We start from the raw sequence: 19,135 nt of genomic DNA, 5'->3' as shown, positions 1-19,135 counted from the left end.
TTGATTCTAACATAGTATAGAGCAACACAATAATAACTATGAAATAAAACTGAAATTATAGACATGGCTTCCCCACAAAGGACAATACAATGTTTTCTAAAATGCTCCCTGAAATGAAATGCACCTGAAAGTCTGGAAAGGAAGGGTAGTGTAACCTAGAGAATTTGGCAGTAAAATATTCTTTAATGACCTTCCAGGAACGTTAGTTTTCCCTGAAATAAAATGTAAGAGAAATGAAATTCATTAAACTGGGTAAATGATGTCAGAGTAAATGATATAAACAGTGTATTTTAGTTTACTGAGTAAATTAAGGAAAATGCATTCTCCTCTCCCTTCGTCTTTCCCATGGTTTTCATTGTGTATCATGAACCCTTAGGGCTAAATGAGAATCTTGCAGTTCCCATTGTTGTCAAGGTTGTGGATATAAAGAAGGCTTCTCTATTGTTCTAATGGGAGCTGCTAGGCGCTGAGCACTTCTGAAAATATGCCCGCTTCATTGAAGTGCCTAAATGGGAGTTGTTGGGTGTAAAACTTTGGGGAAAACCTGGCCTTAATATACTGTGTTGTTTTTAGTTATACTGCTTTTGTTAAGACTGCCTTTGTAAAAGGGAATGCAGATAACCAGGCCAGTCCTAGGTCCCTCACAGCAGAAATTGCACAGCCTCTTTCCACCTCGCCAGTGATTGAAACCCTCAAAAGGGCCTTTCAGTACATTCACAAATATGTTTACCTGATCCTGCTGCTTTATTCATTGATGCAGTTTTTCAGTGCGGGTTTGTGGAGTTGAAGATTACACACAAACTTAGAACAACTCATGGATTATACCATTGGGAAGAGTACATAGGTATTATATGGTAAACAGAGGGTCATGCAGTAGAGCCTATTCAGCACACACCTGTTTAGGAATAGGCCAGCGGAGAGAATACATTTTCCGTGCACAAATTCCAAACCATTCCAGAATGATAATGAGACCTCAGATCCATGATAAATCCGCTAAAAGAATACAATTATAAGGGCAATAAAATGTAAAATACAATAGAAAACATAAAGGAATACATCTGATTAAAAGAAATACACATTACTTTATACCACACTTGTGTATTATATTAACCCTGTGTCACTTATCCTAGAAGCAGTGTTTGTTGTGCCTGAGAGGTTATGATTTGTTGCCCAAGTCATTTGTTACAAGTGTTACATGACTTACCCAATGTTCTTCAAAAGAAACCAAGCAGCACCTTATGAGCTGTGTGTTTAAGCTTCTCGTGGATGTCATTTGGACCTACCCATTTCAGACCAGGAAACAGGAGCCCTGAATATGTACTCCACACAGATAGTAAAACTGAAGTACCACAATTTCAATTCCTCTTCCACCTGGACCTAAGCTCCATTTTCCACCCCATTCTAGAAAGGGGAATCATTAGTGGTTAAAAGATAAAAGATCACAGGGACTGTAGTATTAGAAATTCTCAAGACCTCCAACAGAAGTGCTTAGAATAGCACTTATTTAGCTTTCCTTACTAATATTAAAGGCTAGTGCTTAATGCAGATGGTGAAAATCAGTGAGTCCTCAAAATATTTTAATTTGGTGTATTTGGACAGGTGGGGGTATTGTTAACAGAGCTCCCTAATTTCTGTGCCCTAGAGAGGGATCCAGTATTCCCTCTAGTTTTTTTCCCTTCTTTGTCTTCTCCCTTACAATGCCCTTCATCACAAAGGGAGATTGAACAGCACTGTTTGGAGCCCAGCAGTGTGCTTTGGGGTGCAATAAGTCCTTTTGTCACCGAGTGTGGGAGAGTCACCAGGCCCTGCACCCCCGTCCGCAACCAGATGTGACTCTCAGCCAGAAAATAGAACAGAAGGTTTATTCGTTGACAGGGACACAGCCTGGCATGGACTCATTGTTACAGGAACTAGGAGGAGTCAGCACAATCCATCCTGGGAATAGGGGGGCCCAGAGCCAGGGCCCCTGCCCTGGCCCCCAAGCCAGTTGGCTCTCTTCTCCCCCAGCTAGCTGAAAACTAACTCTCACACCCAGCAACTGCTCACAGCCCTACAGGCTTCCCTGCCTCCTGCTTTGTTCAGATTCCTGGGCAAAGTATCACTTGACTGAATCCTCTACCTAGTTCAGGTGTCAGGCCAGGCCTGGGCCATTCCCAACGTGCCTCCCCTCAGGAGTTCTCCCCCAGAGATCCCATCCCTAACTGGGCCCTGCACACACAGGCACACACACAGTCACTGCAGATCAGCATAGGATAGTAGGAATCACATAAAGCACAACAAAGCAAACAGTGAATGCAAAACTGGAGTGAACACAGGACTACAAGAGTAGACAAAATCCCCACAACGTCACACCTTGTTTTAAAATGGCACCTGTGTTGTGGGTGAGGTTTATAGGACATTGTTTCCAAGAAAACATCCAGACTCACACAAAACAGCATGTTATGTTGTTGCCCACGGTGGCAGTGATATATCTCAGCACTGTGGGGTGACATTGATGGGGGAAGAGGTCACACTGTGGCTGAGCATCAGGTCATGACCCATTTCTCCCAGGGAACAAACTTTAAAATGGTGGCAGCCCATGTGCCACTTTTGAATTGGTCAGTGCTCAGTGTTTGAAGGGAGATCTGGTCTGAACGCAACACCTGTAGTGCACTTCCTCCTACCACCTACTTGCAGATTGAATACAATGCATTACATTGGGTCTGCTTCCCTCCACCTTACTGGCTCAGTGCATACAGAGTGAACCGAACCCACCACTTAGCCTCTGTTCCACCCCTGGCTAATCAGGACCTTGTACTACTTCATACATAAAACAGCTGGGTTGAGGGTTTTTGTGTGACTTTGCCAAAATCTTTGAGAATTAATTAATTAAGAGTTGTAATGACTAAGGTCTAGTCTACACAAGGAAATTAGGGCAGTGTAACTATGTTGCCCGCAAATAACAAACTTAAACCAACCTAACCCCTGGCCCTAGGCACTATTGGACCAATGGGAGAATTCTCCCATCAACCTAGCTACTGCCACTCTGAGGGACATAGTACCTATGCCAATGGGAGAACCCTCCTGTTGTAGTAGGTAGTGTCTTCACTGATGCCCTATAGTATTGCAGCTGCAGAGGTGTTATGGTATGTATGTAGCAATACCTTAATGCTTCTGTTTGTGAAGAGATGGCAGATATTTTAACATCAGTGTTAAAGTATCCTTGGCCTTTATACTAAAGGAGATAGTGGAAAAACTTAAAATTACACAAAATTGGAGAAATAGACACTTAAATTCCAGGGAGACACTTTCCAAGGGGCTTTACAATTTGTGATGCCTTCTGTCAGATGCTTTCCCTTATGGCACTTGTTAGTTCCTGATTGCAGGGTCCCAAGAAACAATACCACATTGGTATAATCTGGTTCTATCAGCTGGTCTTTACAAACTTCATGCTCCAAACTTGTGGGCTGTGGGAATCCTTTAGATATTTCCATAGTCACAGGAATCACTGCTTCTCTACTCTCCCCAGCTCTTCATCCTGATCCTGTGTTCCACAGAGTGGCATTGGGCAATTTGAGATCTCATTGATAGCCGTGAATGGGGATGCTGTGCAATGAGGTGAATTGGTTTTTGCAGCTGAAGAGTGGGGAAACAGCTGTCACATTTTAGTGGACTCCATGAAGTCTGAGTCCTGGGGGGCTGGTGGCGTCCTTGAGCAGGTCCAATGGTGCTGGGAGACTGGCTGGGTCCGCCTGAAGCTGGTTATGGAACGCCTTAGGGAGCCCAGCCGCTTCCAAAACCTTAACTGTGGTTCACTGGCATCCTCTGGGTGGTAGGGCATGCACTCATGTGGCCCATAGCGGGCCTGGTCAAGTGCTGCTGGTTTGCAGAGAGTGACAAAGATGAGACAGGTAGCCAGGAGGAGGAAGATGCAGATAAGTGCGATGATAATATGCAAAGGATCTGGCTTCTCCCCTGTGGGCACAGGACTTAATGGGACCAACTGTGTGGTGTTTACAAGAAATCCAAGTATTCTAGGTGTTGGAGAGGTCTCGTTCCCAACATCATCTGTGTTCATCTTTCCTGCAATGCACAACATTAAAAGAAATAAGGTGATTTAAGCTATTACCATATAGAAGCTGTTCCGCAGCTGTTGTAAAATTGACTGCTGGCCTCAGTCCATAGAGGTATGAACATCACCAAAACCACCCTCATGGCTGATGCCAGTCGGCAGTGATGTGGCCCTCCAACATCAGCAAAGACAAGTACAATTTGGGATTCGATATGGGATGACCCTCTTATCCTTAGAGGATGGTTCCTCCAGAACTGGGCTGAGGCATATCAGTGGGCCAGTGTGTGTGATTCATGTCTTACACATGTTCCTTGGATAAAGTAAAGACTTCAGTTCACCAGGCTGCCAACCCAGCACCTTCATCATCAGTACTAAAATACATCTGAAAACATGATACAGGACTGGCCCCAATAAAAGTGAGGGTAGCTGAAGCTTCCATAAAGCCCATCATTACACAGGCAACCTCTTTGCATTCCGCTCATAATTCTGATGCCTTCCAACAAGCAACTGACATTTTATTTTTAATAAATTGAATGACCTGGCTGATAGTCCAAAGTTCGGACTCTCTAGAAATGAAGTACGGGCTGCAAGCCTGTGACATGAGATTATGGAACTCTTTGTTCTAATACACCAGCAGGGACAGTGCATCAAAAGAGACCCTGTTGTGGGATTTAGGTCTATTAAATACAGTTTCTGTGCACTGAACTAAAATACGTGATATAAAGCAACAGAGCCCCCTGACAAATCTGTTAAAGAGAATATATACCCACAAATTGATTTATGGAACAAAACACACTATCCTTCTTGTCCTGAGTAATTAGCATACCGTAACTCTAGTGCTGCTTGAAACTTGACAGGAGGTGACCTTTCTTTCAGGGACTGTGTCTTTACCATCCCCATGAAAATCTGTCCTGGTTTGGCCATGTTATAAGCCTTTCAAAAAATCATAGCAAATATCTGTGAAACCCGTGACACTATGATTAGGAAAAACTTAAAAAACAACGAATGGGCCTGATATGTTCATGATACCATCTACATTTTTATTAGTATCTAAGGTTCTATTGTTTAAGTTTTTTAAGTTGTAAACTAGCATGGTTACGCCTCTGAGACTTGAGTAGGAAAAATACAGGTTGGACCTCCTTAGTCTGGCACCCTTGGGACCTGACCAGTCCCAGATGAGGGATTTTGCCAGACCAAGGGAGGTCATTTCTGGGCCCACCCCTGTCACCCCCACTGCCAGTCATGGCTTTGCTGCTGGCTTCCCAGCCAGCTTCCTGCTGCCACTGGCCCCTTCTCACACAGGGCTCCCAGCCCTACTATGGCAGCCCCACTGCCAGCACGCAGTCCCACTGCCAGGCTCCATCCCCTGTGGGACAGCGCCCCCTGCTGGGGTCCAGTTGTGCCACCAGGCGACAAGACCTGCTTGGACTTCAGCCTTGCTGCCTTCCAGCCTTACCAGGCAACTCCACCGGTGACAGTGGGGCTGCTGGGCTTTTTGCTGCACCCCGCCACCAGGCAGTCTGCGGTCAGGTTCAACCTGTACTCTGCTGCATATTTCCACAGAGATTGAATCACTATTACAGAATATTTCCTATGAAAACATTCTAAGTATTAGACTGGCATAATGTGCAATCAAAACATTTTAAACACACGAAAATATAAGAAAACACAATTTTAAAATTATCTATAAAGCTTTAAAGCAGATCTATTAATTATAATAAAAAGACAACAGCATTTACACACACATACCACATACTCAGTCTTTAAGCAATCATGTTATATTCCAGCATTAATACTTAATCAACTAGTCCCTAAAAAGACTTGTGGCTGATGGTGCCTGTTTAATATGATGAACATATGGTGAGGGATCAGACTTAACATTCAATGTGCACAGCTATAATTCAGTCCCCCTGTGACACTGTATCACGATCTCAGTCCCCTGGCGCTCAGAACTCATGGATCTCTGCTTAGCCCCATTTATCTTACTAAATGTCAGGTCAGAGCTGTGTCAGTTCCCCCTTCTATCAATAGGATACTTTTTCCAGGTTGGTAAGATGTTTGCTTTTGTTTCAGCCTCTGTTCTTCCCACATCTTCAGTGCAAATGTTTTTCATGGTAAAAATATGAAAACTTTCCAGACTTCACACCCCTCACCCTGGCATTACCGCAATGCTACCACAACTCTTCTGGAGGAGTGGCTGAAGGCCCCCTTTTGGATTCACCGGCATTATTGTCAGTGTTCACTGGAGTGTGACCAAAGCACTCCTTTCACATGGCTTCAGAGGCAATTCCATTCCTAACCATCCAGGAAAATAAGCGAGGTTTTGAGTCATTTCTTTTTTCCACTTACTGAGTCATTTGGGAGTAATTTTGATTTCTAGAGGGGAATTCTCAGCATGAATCACAGAGTTCTGGCTGACATGAACACTACTTAGTCTTGCCAGCTCTTTTCATTGCAAGTCTTGCAGTATTTGGTGTTTTCTCTTAAGGATTCAGTCCCTGAGTTCAAGTCATTGTATGAAAATTTCAGCTTTCACCATTACAAAGCCAAGCTTGAAAATGTGAACCTACATTTAGCACAGAGGTTCAAAAAACTGAAGACAAAAAAATAGATTTTAAGCCAATTTCATTTTTGGAGAACTGTCTCATGAGCTTTAAATTCTTGGGGTCAGTAGTATGAGATGCTCCACTGTCAATATCCAGTCATTCAGGAAGAGAATACATTAAGGGATTTGCAAACATCTGTCACTTTATGGGCCATATTTTTCTGTGGGCCATATTTTCTCTTGGTTATATCCAATGTTCTTATAACTCCATTGACTTGAATTGAGATACTCTAAATTTACACTGCTGCAATTGCAGGCATTTGGCCATTGGGCTCTGAACTAAAGAGTGGAATCTCTTTGATAAACCAGACAACTTTCTGCACTGTATTGTCATTATGTCTGTCATTTTGTTTTTCTCTACTTCTCAGATTCCCCCGATTTAATGTCCACTATTGTTTTCCTGAGACAATGTATTGATTTCCCTTCTCCCACCAAGCCTGTTGAATGCTCATCCTAATCCAAAAATAAACTAAAACAGACTTGCAAGTCTGAGAAGAAACATTTCTGCTCTCTTTCTGCAGACCCTTTCCCTTAATTGCTTGCACCTGGCAACTCCCTCATCCCTTCCCCAGTTGTTTGCCCATCTCTTTCTTACTGAGATGGTGTTGCCAGAGCCTGTACTCCACACTGAGTTGGCACAGGGAACTGCTGTGCGGTACCCACTAGTAAAGGACTTTCCATGTTACTGGCTGTCTGGAACTTCCCCAGTAAGGCCCACGTTAAGTGGGACCCTGTGCTACTACACAGTCAAAGGCCTTCATCAATTAACTGTTCAGTCCAGGGGGAAATGATGGCTCTGTACAGACTCATTCAGGCCAGCACTGCAGCTAGCAATTTGAAATTAGTTTTATGCTACTGCTGAGCAAATTGTGCCTGATATATATTTAAAATTGGCATCTATCCACTTGAATTGAAATTAGGATTCAATTCAGCCACATACGCAACTAGAGGTGGCAAATTTAGAATTTAATTTCCCCTTTAGAAAAAATCTCATTAAACACACTGGGAAAATTATTCTGTACATATGTTAATAAAGCTTTGTCCAGAAGTATTTTTACATATATTAGCCACTCTATTTCCTCTCAACCCTGCCTGCACAGTAGTCTTGGACTACAAAGTTGCCATTCTGTGATTGCTACTATAACACGCAAAACGATCTAGTGAAATCCAGCAGTGTTAATAAAAAGCCAATTTAAAGACAAATCTGCTTGTAACAAAAACGTCGCCCAATCTGATTAAATACAATATATAGTGACTGGCATATGCCCGTGATTAATTGGGAAGGGGTTTGTAAAATGTTCCCAACACAAGTGAAAAAGTCATATGGAATATAATAAGAAATAGAACAAAAAGTTCCTCTCCTTAGTCTCACCAAATAGCAGGAGTGGGTTTGTGCATATTTGCAGTTGTTTTCACAAACTCTCATCCCCTTTTCTGATCTTTGAAAGTCATTTTCAGTGGCTTTTGCTCTTGTGACACATCCCTGGTGAAAAGTGGCTTTCCTCTTCTCTTCTTATTGTATCTTGTAAGTGGCGAGTGCTAAGGAAGTGTCCCCAGCTTTGCTTAATATGCGCACACACAAAAAAGAAACCAACCCAAAATCACTTTTCACTTGTGTGGAGAAGGAGGTATAGCATTCAGTGGCTCAGTTTTCTACTAACAAACTCAAAGTTTCATAAAACATGGTATTTTAGTTTGCAATTAATGCAGAACAATCATTTAAAATATGTGTTCATTTGAGTAATCTCCTCAGTTCATTGCCCCAAAACCCTACCAGCAGAGCAGTAAGAAACACATGCATAGACCAGTTTCTCTCCTCCATTGCTGGGATACCCCAGCAGACAGACAGACAGACAGTGATAATGAATGACCAGGTTTGCTTGTGATCACCTTATTTCAGCAGCATCCCAGATCATCTCACACCCTCATGGCCTGGCTACTTTAAAGCTCGTATGAGTCTTTTGCTTTTCTTCAAATTGTTGTGAAGCCAAACTTGAAAATGGGGATGAGGAAGGGCTGGGATAGACTATCCAGATTGGAAGAACCTCAGTGCACTGACCTGTCCCTTAGAAGCTGTCAAGAAATGCTGAATAACACAAGCTGAAAGATAGTTCCTCAGAGTTAGTCCAGATCATTCATCATTTTCCCATTTGTGTACTCTAGCAGCTGCTGTTATTTTTCCAGGACAAAACCATGATGCTGCAATCCCCTGGCTTTGTACCTCTCTCAGTAATTCTCAAGCTGCACAGGAGTGTCTACTTTTCCTGTCTCTTCCCTCTCGGCGGTGTGCCTGTCCATAGCTCTCTTTTGTCTTTCAGTCCTTTACTTCTTGGGAGAGGAGAAGGGGGGGGGGGCGGGGTGTGGATAAGGTAGGATAGGGGGAGAGATGGCAGCTAGGATGGGAATAGCTGGGACTGACTAAGCCAAAACAACTTATTGAACCAGCTAAACCTACAGAGATCCTGCACTTTAGAATCAACAAATTCATTTGATCATTTCTTAGGACTGTATTTTTTTTTAAGGTTTGGATGTAGTTCCTTTAAGGAAGGGATATCAGATTAAATTGTAATTCTTTGAGCAGCTCTCACCTTCCCCTGTGTAAAGTTTGAATGGTACAGTCTGGTGGCTGGATGCTATTCACTGAATGCCAGCCTTTAAGTTACTCTGCAAGCAGATTTGGGATCAGCAGCTGGGGGAGGGGGAGAAATAGAAGTGGGTCTCTCTCCTTTGCAATTTCTTCTCTCTCAGACACACTTTCTCTCCTGCTTGTTTCATTCTTCTGTTTTTCTTGTCTCAAAATAATTCCTTAATCTTTCTTTGCTTTTTCTTTCCCCCGTTTAACTTTCCTTTACTGCCCATTTTTGGCCTCTTTCTCTGTCCTGTACCTATTGGTCCCTCCTTTTAAAGTTAATGTGCAAAAGGGATTACTGAGGGGACAGATAGCTCAGTGGTTTGAGCACTGGCCTGCTAAACCCAGGATTGTGAATTCAGTCCTTGAGGGGGCCATTTAGGGATCTAGGATAAATCTGTCAGGGATGGTACTTGGTCCTGCTGTGAGGGCAGGCAACTTGACTCAACTTGATGACCTCTCAAGGTCCCTTCCAGTTCTGAGATAGGTATATATCTCCAAATATTACACAATTTACCAGGGATTCTTTGTGTCATCTTTCTGCTTTTTGATATACAAAGCAACCCTGACAGTGATGCGTGTGTGTATGTTTTGAAAAAGCAGCTTTTCCCTGCTGACTACTTTGGAAATACCAGGAGTATCTTATCTTGTCTTATCAATTTATTTTAGAGCACTCGCCACAGGACTGGCTGCAAAAGAAGGAATGTTGAAACTTTCACAAAGGGCATGTCTACACAGCAGGGCTAAGGTGAAATAAGCTAAGCAACATGAGCTATGTCAATTGCATAGTTTAAGTTGAAATAGCTTATTTCGGCTTTTGGCGCTGCCTACCACAACAGAAAGTCTGAGTTGGAGCACTCTTCCTCCGACATCCCTTACTCCTCATAAAATGAGGGTTGCAGGAGTTGGAGTAAGAAGTCCTCTAGTTCACCATTATTTCAACATTATGTCGAAATAACCGCTTGTGTAGACGTGAACTATATTATTTCGGAATAACGTGAGTTATTCTGAAATAACGCTACTGTGTAGACATAGCCAAAGAGAGCTTTTCTCCCATATGTTTCCACTCTTTTGAATTAAATGGGTTTTAAATATAAGCGGTCTAACTAAATAGTTCTTCCTCTCTCAACTACTCAGCTTTGTCTATTACTTGTGATGTCCTAATCCTGCTGCTTCTCCAGTCAGCAACAGAATCTTTCAGAAGAAGACCAGATCTAAAATTCTAATGTAGAAAACAATCAGAAAATATTACAAAATATTGTGGGCAAGTTGCCTTTAGCAGCTTTAAAGCAAGATTTTCATAATGTAGAAAATCTTTAAATCTACCATATTAGGAAATTGGATTTTGGCTTTGTGCCTTTTTCCTACTTTTTGATAAGTATCAAATATATTAGGGCCACATTGTTCTACCATCCCAGCCCAGGAATGGTAGATTAGTGCACAAGTAGCTTTGTTGAAATCAGGACTATTTGAGGAGTAAATATACTACTCTACATGAATAAGGGTATCTGAGCATTTTTGTTTAACCAAATATTTCCCTCCAACGTTCCTAATGCTGGATTTGTTGCTTCCCAGTCATTTTAGTGGCATCCTAAGCACCTGATTGAAATTTCCTCAGCAGAGAAGCTGGGCAGCGAAGCAGAACATGTTTACTGAAAACAAATAGGTTAATAAATGCAAATGGAAGCCAATGGCTTGGGTGCCAAAGCACTCTCTTTCCACCTACTGGCCCATTTTGCACATATCTCCATGTAGCCTACCTGCCTTCTGGCTTTATCAGCTAACCTGGGATGGGCTATGAAAAAAACTTCCTGTGTGGAAGTGGATGAGGAACACTTTCTGGGTGGTACTTTCAACTCAGTTTAGGAGATTTGGATGCCTAATTCCTAGGAAAGGCAAAGCTGTTTCAAAGGTGAGTTCCCCCCGCCCATCATAGCTAACTTGAAATTCGTTTCAGTTGACCCCAAAATCTGTTATTTTGCACACTTTTCACTTGGAAATAGGTCCCCTTTAATTTAATCGGGTAAATTAAAATGGGCCCAGACCAAGCTAAGGCTGTCTTTGAAAATCAGACCATGGACAGGGTAGCTGAAAATGCAGCAGGGTGCATTGGTCAGCCCTTGGCCAGCAGAAAAACTCACCATGTGCTTGCAGCTAGAAAATGTGTAATAATCATATTTTTCTCAGGGAGGAGGAGACATGGTAAATATCTGGGGGAGATGGACTAGACAGACACTGAGGAGGAGACATGGGGATGAGTGAGACGCAAGAAGGAAAGCTGGATAGTTTACGATTGTGGGGGGTCAACATTTGCAAAAGAGGCCATTGACGTGGGCTGTCTTCACTTTTTGGATATCCTACTGAAGGCACGTAGGACCCAACTTTTAAAGGTGCTAAGAGGCCTGTGCTTCCCATTAATGTCATTTAGACTTGGGGCTGCCTTGGAAAACCAGTACAAAGATGTCTGAAGATGGACACTCAGGAATGGAGGCACCCCAATGTAGTGGTTAGTTCTAATTATTTGGGCCTTGCATCTGTTCTGCAGCCAAGCAAAATAAAATTCTTTGGGTATGTCTAAACTACATTGGAAGAGGGATGTAAATTAGTCAAATTGAAGGTGCAAATGAAGCGGGGATTTAAATATCCTGCACTTCATTTGCATAATGGCATCAAAAAATAAGAAGTACGGGATCATTCGAAAAAGGGTTTTTTTCCCGAAAGAACTGCGTCTAGATGGTACTTTCACTTTTGAAAAACCTTTTTCGAAAAAGTGCTTCGACACCATTATGCAAATTTAAATCCCCAATTCATTTGCACTTTCAATTTGCCTAATTTACATCCCTCTTTTGACCGAGGGATGTAGTTTAGACATTCCCCTTGTGTAACTAGCCAATAGCCCGTCATAAAACGGGATTTTTCTGGTCTCACCTCCATGTCCGTCTCTCTCTCTCTTTCTTCCTCCTCCTCCTGACTCCCCCCCCCCTCAGCTCTCCTCTGCCTCCTGCCTGCCTCTCTATCTCTCTTTCTCATCTACAGCGTTAGAGAGTCACAGACATTGGGCTACTATATATATGATGCCACATTTGGAGTTTGTATTGCAAATCCCCTTTCTGGTTTATTAAACCAGAATATTCAGCCAAAACATACAGCCTTGACAGAATGAAACATTTATACTACGTGGAAAAGTAATTCAAGAAAAATGCTTGAGAAATTTTCGGAATTCGTGCGCATTGATGCATTTTTTTTCACTGTGGTCACTTTGCAAATTAATAGCCACAATTTACACTTGCTTCCTTCTGCATATTGGGAGAAGAAGGATGTTTGTTTCCCTCCTTCAAAGGAAATTAAAAAGGGTTGAGTCATCTGGGATAGGAGGCATTAGAAACTCCTTCACTGAACCCCTTCAGTATTCTGCTTGAAGGTTGCTAAAAGCTGGGGTGTGAGCAGATTTGCTATAGCTGCTCTGCAGATCAGGCAGAGGCGGGGCAGGAAGGATAGTTGGTGGTGGTGGGTTCCTGGAAAGTGCTCTTGTGGAGGGGAAATCTTGCAGTGTGCGATAGAAACACCAGGTGGACCCATTATGTAAAGTTTCCCCAAGTGTTTGGCAACATTTCATTCAACACTATAAATCTAGGATATTGGAATTATCCTTCTGCAATCCATTCAGCCCAGTAACTTGTCTCTGATACTGTCCAGAACCATATGCTTCAGAGTACAATGCAAAAAATTCCATAATGGACAATTGTGGAATAACCAACCCAGCAAGGACATTTCTTCACGATCTCCACAACTAGGTTTTGGTTTTGCCCTAAATCATGAGGCTATATTGCCCATATACAGTATATACTATATATAATATACCCTACAGAATGTAACTGTGAATGGTCTTAGCTGCATGAAGCTTTTCTGATAGCTCTGTGATTTGAATCCAGAAGTTCCAAAGCTTGCTGGCTCTATTGCATAAATATTTTGTTCTGTCGATTTTACACTTTCTTCCTTTTAAATGTGTTGAATGTTACCTTTATTTGCAATATGACAGAGGTCAAGTGGGTGCTCCTATTTACCCTTTTCCATACCATTTACTACTGTAAACTTCCATTATATCTGCTCTTGCTCATCCCTAGTCTAAACTAAGTAGCTCCAACCTTTTCAGTTTCTCTATATCTGGAAAAGGGGTAGCCATGTTCTTCTGTAACTAAAACAACAATAGTCCTTTAGCACCTTAGGCTGTGTCTAGATTACATCCCTCATTCGACAGAGGGATGTAAATTAGGCACTTCGAAATTGCAAATGAAGCTGGGATTTGAATTTCCCACGCTTCATTTGCATAATCTCGAAATGGTGCTCTTTTGAAAAAGCGCTATTTCAAAAGTAAAAACGTGGTTTAGACACAGTTCTTTCAAAAAGGGAAGGCTTTTTCAAAAGACCCTGTAACAGTTTTTATGCAGTTTTACTTTTGAAATAGTGCTTTTTTTAAAGAGCGCCATTACATGAATATGCAAATGAAGCGTGGGAAATTTAAATCCCGGCTTCATTTGCAATTTCGAAGTGCCTAATTTACATCCCTCTGTTGAAAGAGGGATGTAATCTAGATGTACCCTTAGAGATTAACAAAAACATATAAATAGTATCATGAGCTTTCCTGGGTACAACCCACTTCTTCAGATGACAAATATGGAGCAAGAGGCCCAGAGTTTGGAATATAAAGAGAATCTGCAGAACTAGCTTTTATATGCAAATTTTATACTATCTCACACAGCTTGAACAATGACATGAACAGGATGGGCCATTATATTCAACACCCAAATGACATTAAAAGCTAAGAATCAGGCACATCCTACTCAATTAGCCTCATTTAGCATGGACACTTTAATTGACAAATTTTTTTCCTTTCTTTCTCCTCCTCATCTCTCTTTTTTTGCTTTATATTTCAAAATCTGGGCCTCTTGCTCCATATTTGTCATCTGAAGAAGTGGGTTGTGCTCATGAAAGCTCATGATACTATTTATATATTTTTATGAAACTCTACGCCCTGGTCTACACTAGTGAGTTATTTTGAAATAACTCTCCTTATTTTGAAATAACAAGCAGAGCATAAACACTTCCCAGACCCGTTATTTCAAAAATAAGGGGCCAGTTATTTTGAAATAACTCCTGCTTTCCTTGGGGAATAAGGTTATTTTGAAATAGTTATTCTGGGAGTTACTATTTTGAAATAAGTTCCTAGTGTAGAAATGCCCTAAGGTGCTACAGGACCATTGTTGTTTAAGTTTCCTTCATCTAGAAGTCATTCTATGTTGATAGTCATTGTTGTCACCTAGCTGAGCCCCTGCCCTATTTCTGCTATATCTTATTAGAGATAGGTTGACCAGAACTGAACACAGTACTCCAGGTGAGACACACCATAGATGACTAGTCATTACAGGAGGTCCTTGCTATAAGTCGCCCAGTATGTATCCATTCCACACTAAAGTCATTGATGTTTGTAGGAACTGATGCATTATAAGTCTTCCCATTCCTCGCTATAAGTCGTGAGAAACACTGCCCCCAATTTGCTTAAATGGAAGCCAGCCATGGGAAAAAAATTCCCTGCTTTAAGTTGTTTCACTATAAGTCCAAGTTTTTTTGGAACGTATCTTGGACTTATAGCAAGGACCCCCTGTATAACATTTTCAAAGTCTTATAATTTATCCTATTCCTCACGTAGATCCTAACATTCTGTCTGTTTCTTAACAGAAGCTGTTGCACATTGAGCAGAAGTTTTTACTGAGCTGTCCATAGTGACACTCACGTCTTTTACCTGAATCATTAGAGCAGTGGGTTAGAGAAATTCAACATCTTTCTTCCAATGCACATTTTCTCGCATGTGTCAAGAATACATTTCATCTGCCATCATGCTGCCAGTTCCCTGAGATTTATTAGGTCTCTCTGAGGTTCTTTGGCATCTTCGCTACTACTTAGCTAACCTAACTTATTTTCTGTTATCTATGGATGTTTCTCCCTTTTCTAGATCGTTGGCAAATGTGTTCATGAAACTAGTGATGTGAAACCTTGGGATAACCAATAAGCTTACACTGACTACATCTTTTGCTGTGTAGGTACAAGGGACAGCAAGGTGGGAAATCCAAGCCCCCTTCTGTCTTTAGTATGCCAAAATTTGACAGGCCTTCTATTCTTTAAACCAATGGTTAGTATCTGTGTTTCTATCATTTAAATTCACTTACTCTCAGCTGTCTGAGTGAGAATATCTAGACTTCTGGTCTCGAATCAACCTAGAAGCAGGTTATTTTTTACTTAATTTAGTGTAGATGTGACAACCTTGGAAGTTATAGCCTGTTTAACCACAGTACGTGGTATAGCACAGGCAAAAGGCGTTCAAGCTTTGCTGTCATTCACTCAATCGGCCTCAAGCCTTAAAGAGAGAGCAGGTCAATTTCAATGACAGGTCAGTCTTCACTCTGAGTCTTCACTCTTTCTGTTGACATTGCCAGCTAAGGTGAAAATTAGTGCTGGATGTGGTGATGATATTGTGATATGCAGTAGGCTGTTGACCCACTGATTTCACGTAGACCAGAGGTTAGTCATCAAACTGTAATGACTTTCAGTCAGTGCTGAACAGGACTTGGTTTGAATTTGTCGAACACGCGGTGAAAGGCTCCTGACCCTTTACAGCTCCTGTGTCCCATCAGTTCCCGTCTATGAGAGCATTTTAATGTGCCTCCTAGAAGTAAAGGAAATATAGCTGTAAAACTAGACAGCTACTAACAATGTTAAGTCAGGCAAGGGTCAGATGCATTGGGTATAGTCACATCACCTCTATAATGACCTAAACTCTGCAGGATTTTCAGTGTGCTAATTGGAGTGGGGTGGAACTGCAGACAGGGGATGGGAGAGGAGGCAGCTGCCCCAAGGCCCAGCAATTTAGAAGGGTTCAGGGCTCTTGGCATCAGCAGCAGCTGGAGCTCTGGTCACTTTAAATAACCAATGGAATCCCGGCAATGTGTGCCCTGCGGCCCTGGTGACGCTAATGGACTGGCTGGGGAGGCTAGCCTCAGCCCTGTTCCTTCTGCCTGAGGCCCTACCCTTTCCAGGAGGGTTGGAGCCAGCTCTTCCTACAGCCTGCCTAAATCTCTCATCAGCCCTGGAGTGAGGTAACACTAAACAAAGGCAACATCCAGATGAGGAAGAAACAGAAGGGTGATTAAATACACTGATGACTTTTTAGTAAAATGTTTCCATTTTTTGTTTCTCTCTGGCTCAGTTTTATGTTTGGCTGTCACATGCCCTCCGAACAATTAGCGCAGTCTAGTCTTACATTCGCTTGCAGAGGTCTGTGGGCAGTATGTATATTTTACTTCTGCCATTGGCAGAGCAGACCAAGGAGTAACATTTCCTCACTCAAAGCGCAGAGCTACAGAAAGGTTTAGCCATGCACTTACAACTTAAACTACAGTTGAGCTGAGATTTCCAAAGGGCAAGAGCTCTCTGATTGTGCACTCATTGGGAAATGGGGACGTTTAAACATGTGCCCCTGTGTCCAAGAGGATTTGGGGAAACAAGATAGCCTTGGGTATCCAGACTGTTACTTTTGGCCTTGTATGAAGGAAGGAGAAGGAGAGGGCTTTTGGTACAATCTGAAAGTCACTGGCCTTTATTAATGGCTTCTTTTTTTCTTTCTGAAGGTGAAAGCCACAGATGCAGATGAAGGTGTTAATGGGAGAGTGTGGTACAGGATTGTCAGTGGTAAGTGTAGATGACTCTTTGCAATGGGGATTTGTGTCCCTGTGATTTTGTTAACTAATTTTTTTCTATCCCCTTTTGGCCAGATAAGCACATGGGCAATCTAGCATGATGTACCTATTTCATCACATTGTGGTGTTCTTTGACCTGCTCATCAGCTAACAGAAACACCCCTTTCTTTTATGTATTAAAGTCATCTCAAAAAAGATATACTGGCATTAGAAAAGGTTCAGAGAAGGGCAACTAAAATGATCAGGGGTTTGGAACGGGTCCCATATGAGGAGAGATTAAAGAGACTGGGACTTTTCAGCTTGGAAAAGAGGAGACTAAGGGAGGGGATATGATTGAGGTCTATAAAATCATGAATGGTGTGGAGAAAGTGAATAAGGAAAAGTTATTTACTTGTTCCCATAATATAAGAACTAGGGGGCACCAAATGAAATTAATGGGCAGCAGGTTTAAAACAAATAAAAGGAAGTTCTTCACACAGCGCATAGTCAGTCTGTGGAACTCCTTGCCAGAGGAGGCTGTGAAGGCTAGAACTATAACAGGGTTTAAAAAAGAACTAGATAAATTCATGGAGGTTAAGTCCATAAATGGCTATTAGCCAGTATGGGTAAGGAATGGTGTCCGCAGCCTGTTTGTCTGAGGGTGGAGATGGATGGCAGGAGAGAGATCGCTTGATCATTACCTGTTCGATTCACTCCCTCTGGGGCACCTGGCATTGGCCACTGTCAGCAGACAGGGTACTGGGCTGGATGGACCTTTGGTCTGACCCAGGGTATGTCTACACTACCACCCTAGTTCGAACTAGGGTGGTTAATGTAGGCAACCGGAGTTGCAAATGAAGCCCGGGATTTGAATTTCCCGGGCTTCATTTGCATGTTGCCGGGTACTGCCATTTTTAAATGTCCGCTAGTTCGGACTCCGTGCCCGCGGCTGCACGCGGCACGAACTAGGTAGTTCGTATTAGGCTTCCTATTCCGAACTACTGGTACTCCTCGTGGAGTTGCATATCGATGTGCAACTTCCAGTTACAAATATTAGTGGTTTAGTAGATCTCAAAAAGTACTTATCCAGTGTAATTACACTGCACTCCTGGCCAATTACAGCCCAGTCCACATTACTACTACTTAAGCCTTTTTTTAAGGAATTAATTTAATTTTCATCCACACAACGTATTTCTTAAACTTGTCCCTTCAAAGGGAAACAGTGTCTCCTGAGCACAGTATTATTGAAAATAGTTTGTTTAATACGGGTTCTTTGCAGTGTGGATGGGAGTTAAACTCTTCTAGTTAAACGCTTCTAGCTTTAAAAGTTGCTCTGAGCTGGGCTTTGTGTGGATGTGGTTTGACATTCAAGGGCAATGAATAAGAGGATATAGGCCCGTTTCAATGCTTTAGAGCACCACTATCACCTCTAATTCACTTTCCAGAGTTCTACTTTTGCTGTCTGTGATGATCCCATGATGTTTGTTCCATGTGGAGAACAGACTGATATGCATTCTGTTGTGTTTTGCTTGTTTACCAATAGGAAACAATTACAACCACTTCCGGATCAACCCCGGCAATGGGCTTGTCATGCGGGGTTTACGGCACCTGGACAGAGAGCAGAATTCCTCCCATGTCTTGGAGGTGGAAGCCTACAATAGTGAGCAAGGCTCAATGAGGAGCTCTGTTAGGGTAAGAACATTTCTGAGGTTGAGGAGGAAGGGAGCAACAGAACCCATCAGGAGCTACATCGGGGAAGGCTGGCACTGGGCTTGTGAGGGGGACCTGTACACCAGAAAGCTAATGACTGGATCTTGAGCAGTGGGGCCGACAGTAACAGCAGACCCCAGGGCAAGGTGTGTGTGGGGGAAGGGGTGAAGCCTCGGGTAGAAGAGGCGGAGCCGAGGGCTGTCAGCCCTTAGTGCCACTCACACTGTGCTGAGCCTTCCCCTCTCCACCCCCATCCTCCCCCGCCCTCAGAGCCACGCAGAGTGACTCCAATGGCAATTCAAAGGCGCCTGGAGCTCCTTGCTGTGGCCTCAGTAGCTGCAGCAGTGGCTCAGAGCTCAGGACCCCTTTGAATTGCCAGACCCCTGGGCAACTACCCCTTATTCTCCCCT

General features: G+C 42.6%; 2 protein-coding genes across 8 annotated transcripts in view; one reads left to right on the top strand and one right to left on the bottom strand.

Annotated features, from left to right (window-relative positions):
- The window catches only part of CDH23 (cadherin related 23), a 573,109-nt gene that overhangs the window by 414,536 nt on the left and 139,438 nt on the right, over positions 1–19,135 (top strand). For all 4 annotated transcript variants that reach the window (XM_075934954.2, XM_075934952.2, XM_075934956.2 and 1 more), the window contains 2 exons: positions 16,968–17,028; positions 18,559–18,707. In XM_075934954.2, the coding sequence (XP_075791069.2) occupies positions 16,968–17,028; positions 18,559–18,707 (210 nt within the window). The remainder of the gene's footprint in view (positions 1–16,967; positions 17,029–18,558; positions 18,708–19,135) is intronic.
- Positions 1,849–9,038, bottom strand: C8H10orf105 (chromosome 8 C10orf105 homolog). Of its 4 annotated transcripts, none has more exons than XM_014572737.4 (2): positions 8,878–9,038; positions 1,849–4,062 (listed from the first exon to the last, which is right to left on the bottom strand). In XM_014572737.4, exon 2 carries the CDS (start codon positions 4,055–4,057, stop codon positions 3,638–3,640), a length of 420 nt encoding a protein of 139 aa, XP_014428223.1. In that variant the 5' UTR covers positions 4,058–4,062; positions 8,878–9,038; the 3' UTR covers positions 1,849–3,637. The 4 variants fall into 4 exon arrangements, with proteins under 4 accessions (XP_014428223.1, XP_014428220.1, XP_014428222.1 ...); XM_014572734.4 differs by having other exon boundaries at positions 8,547–9,036; XM_014572736.4 differs by having other exon boundaries at positions 8,716–9,036.

This window comes from Pelodiscus sinensis, chromosome 8, assembly GCF_052426305.1.
Source record: "Pelodiscus sinensis isolate ZL-2025 chromosome 8, ASM5242630v1, whole genome shotgun sequence".
Taxonomy (NCBI): domain Eukaryota; kingdom Metazoa; phylum Chordata; order Testudines; family Trionychidae; genus Pelodiscus; species Pelodiscus sinensis.
This window is presented reverse-complemented; position numbering and strand designations above follow the sequence as displayed.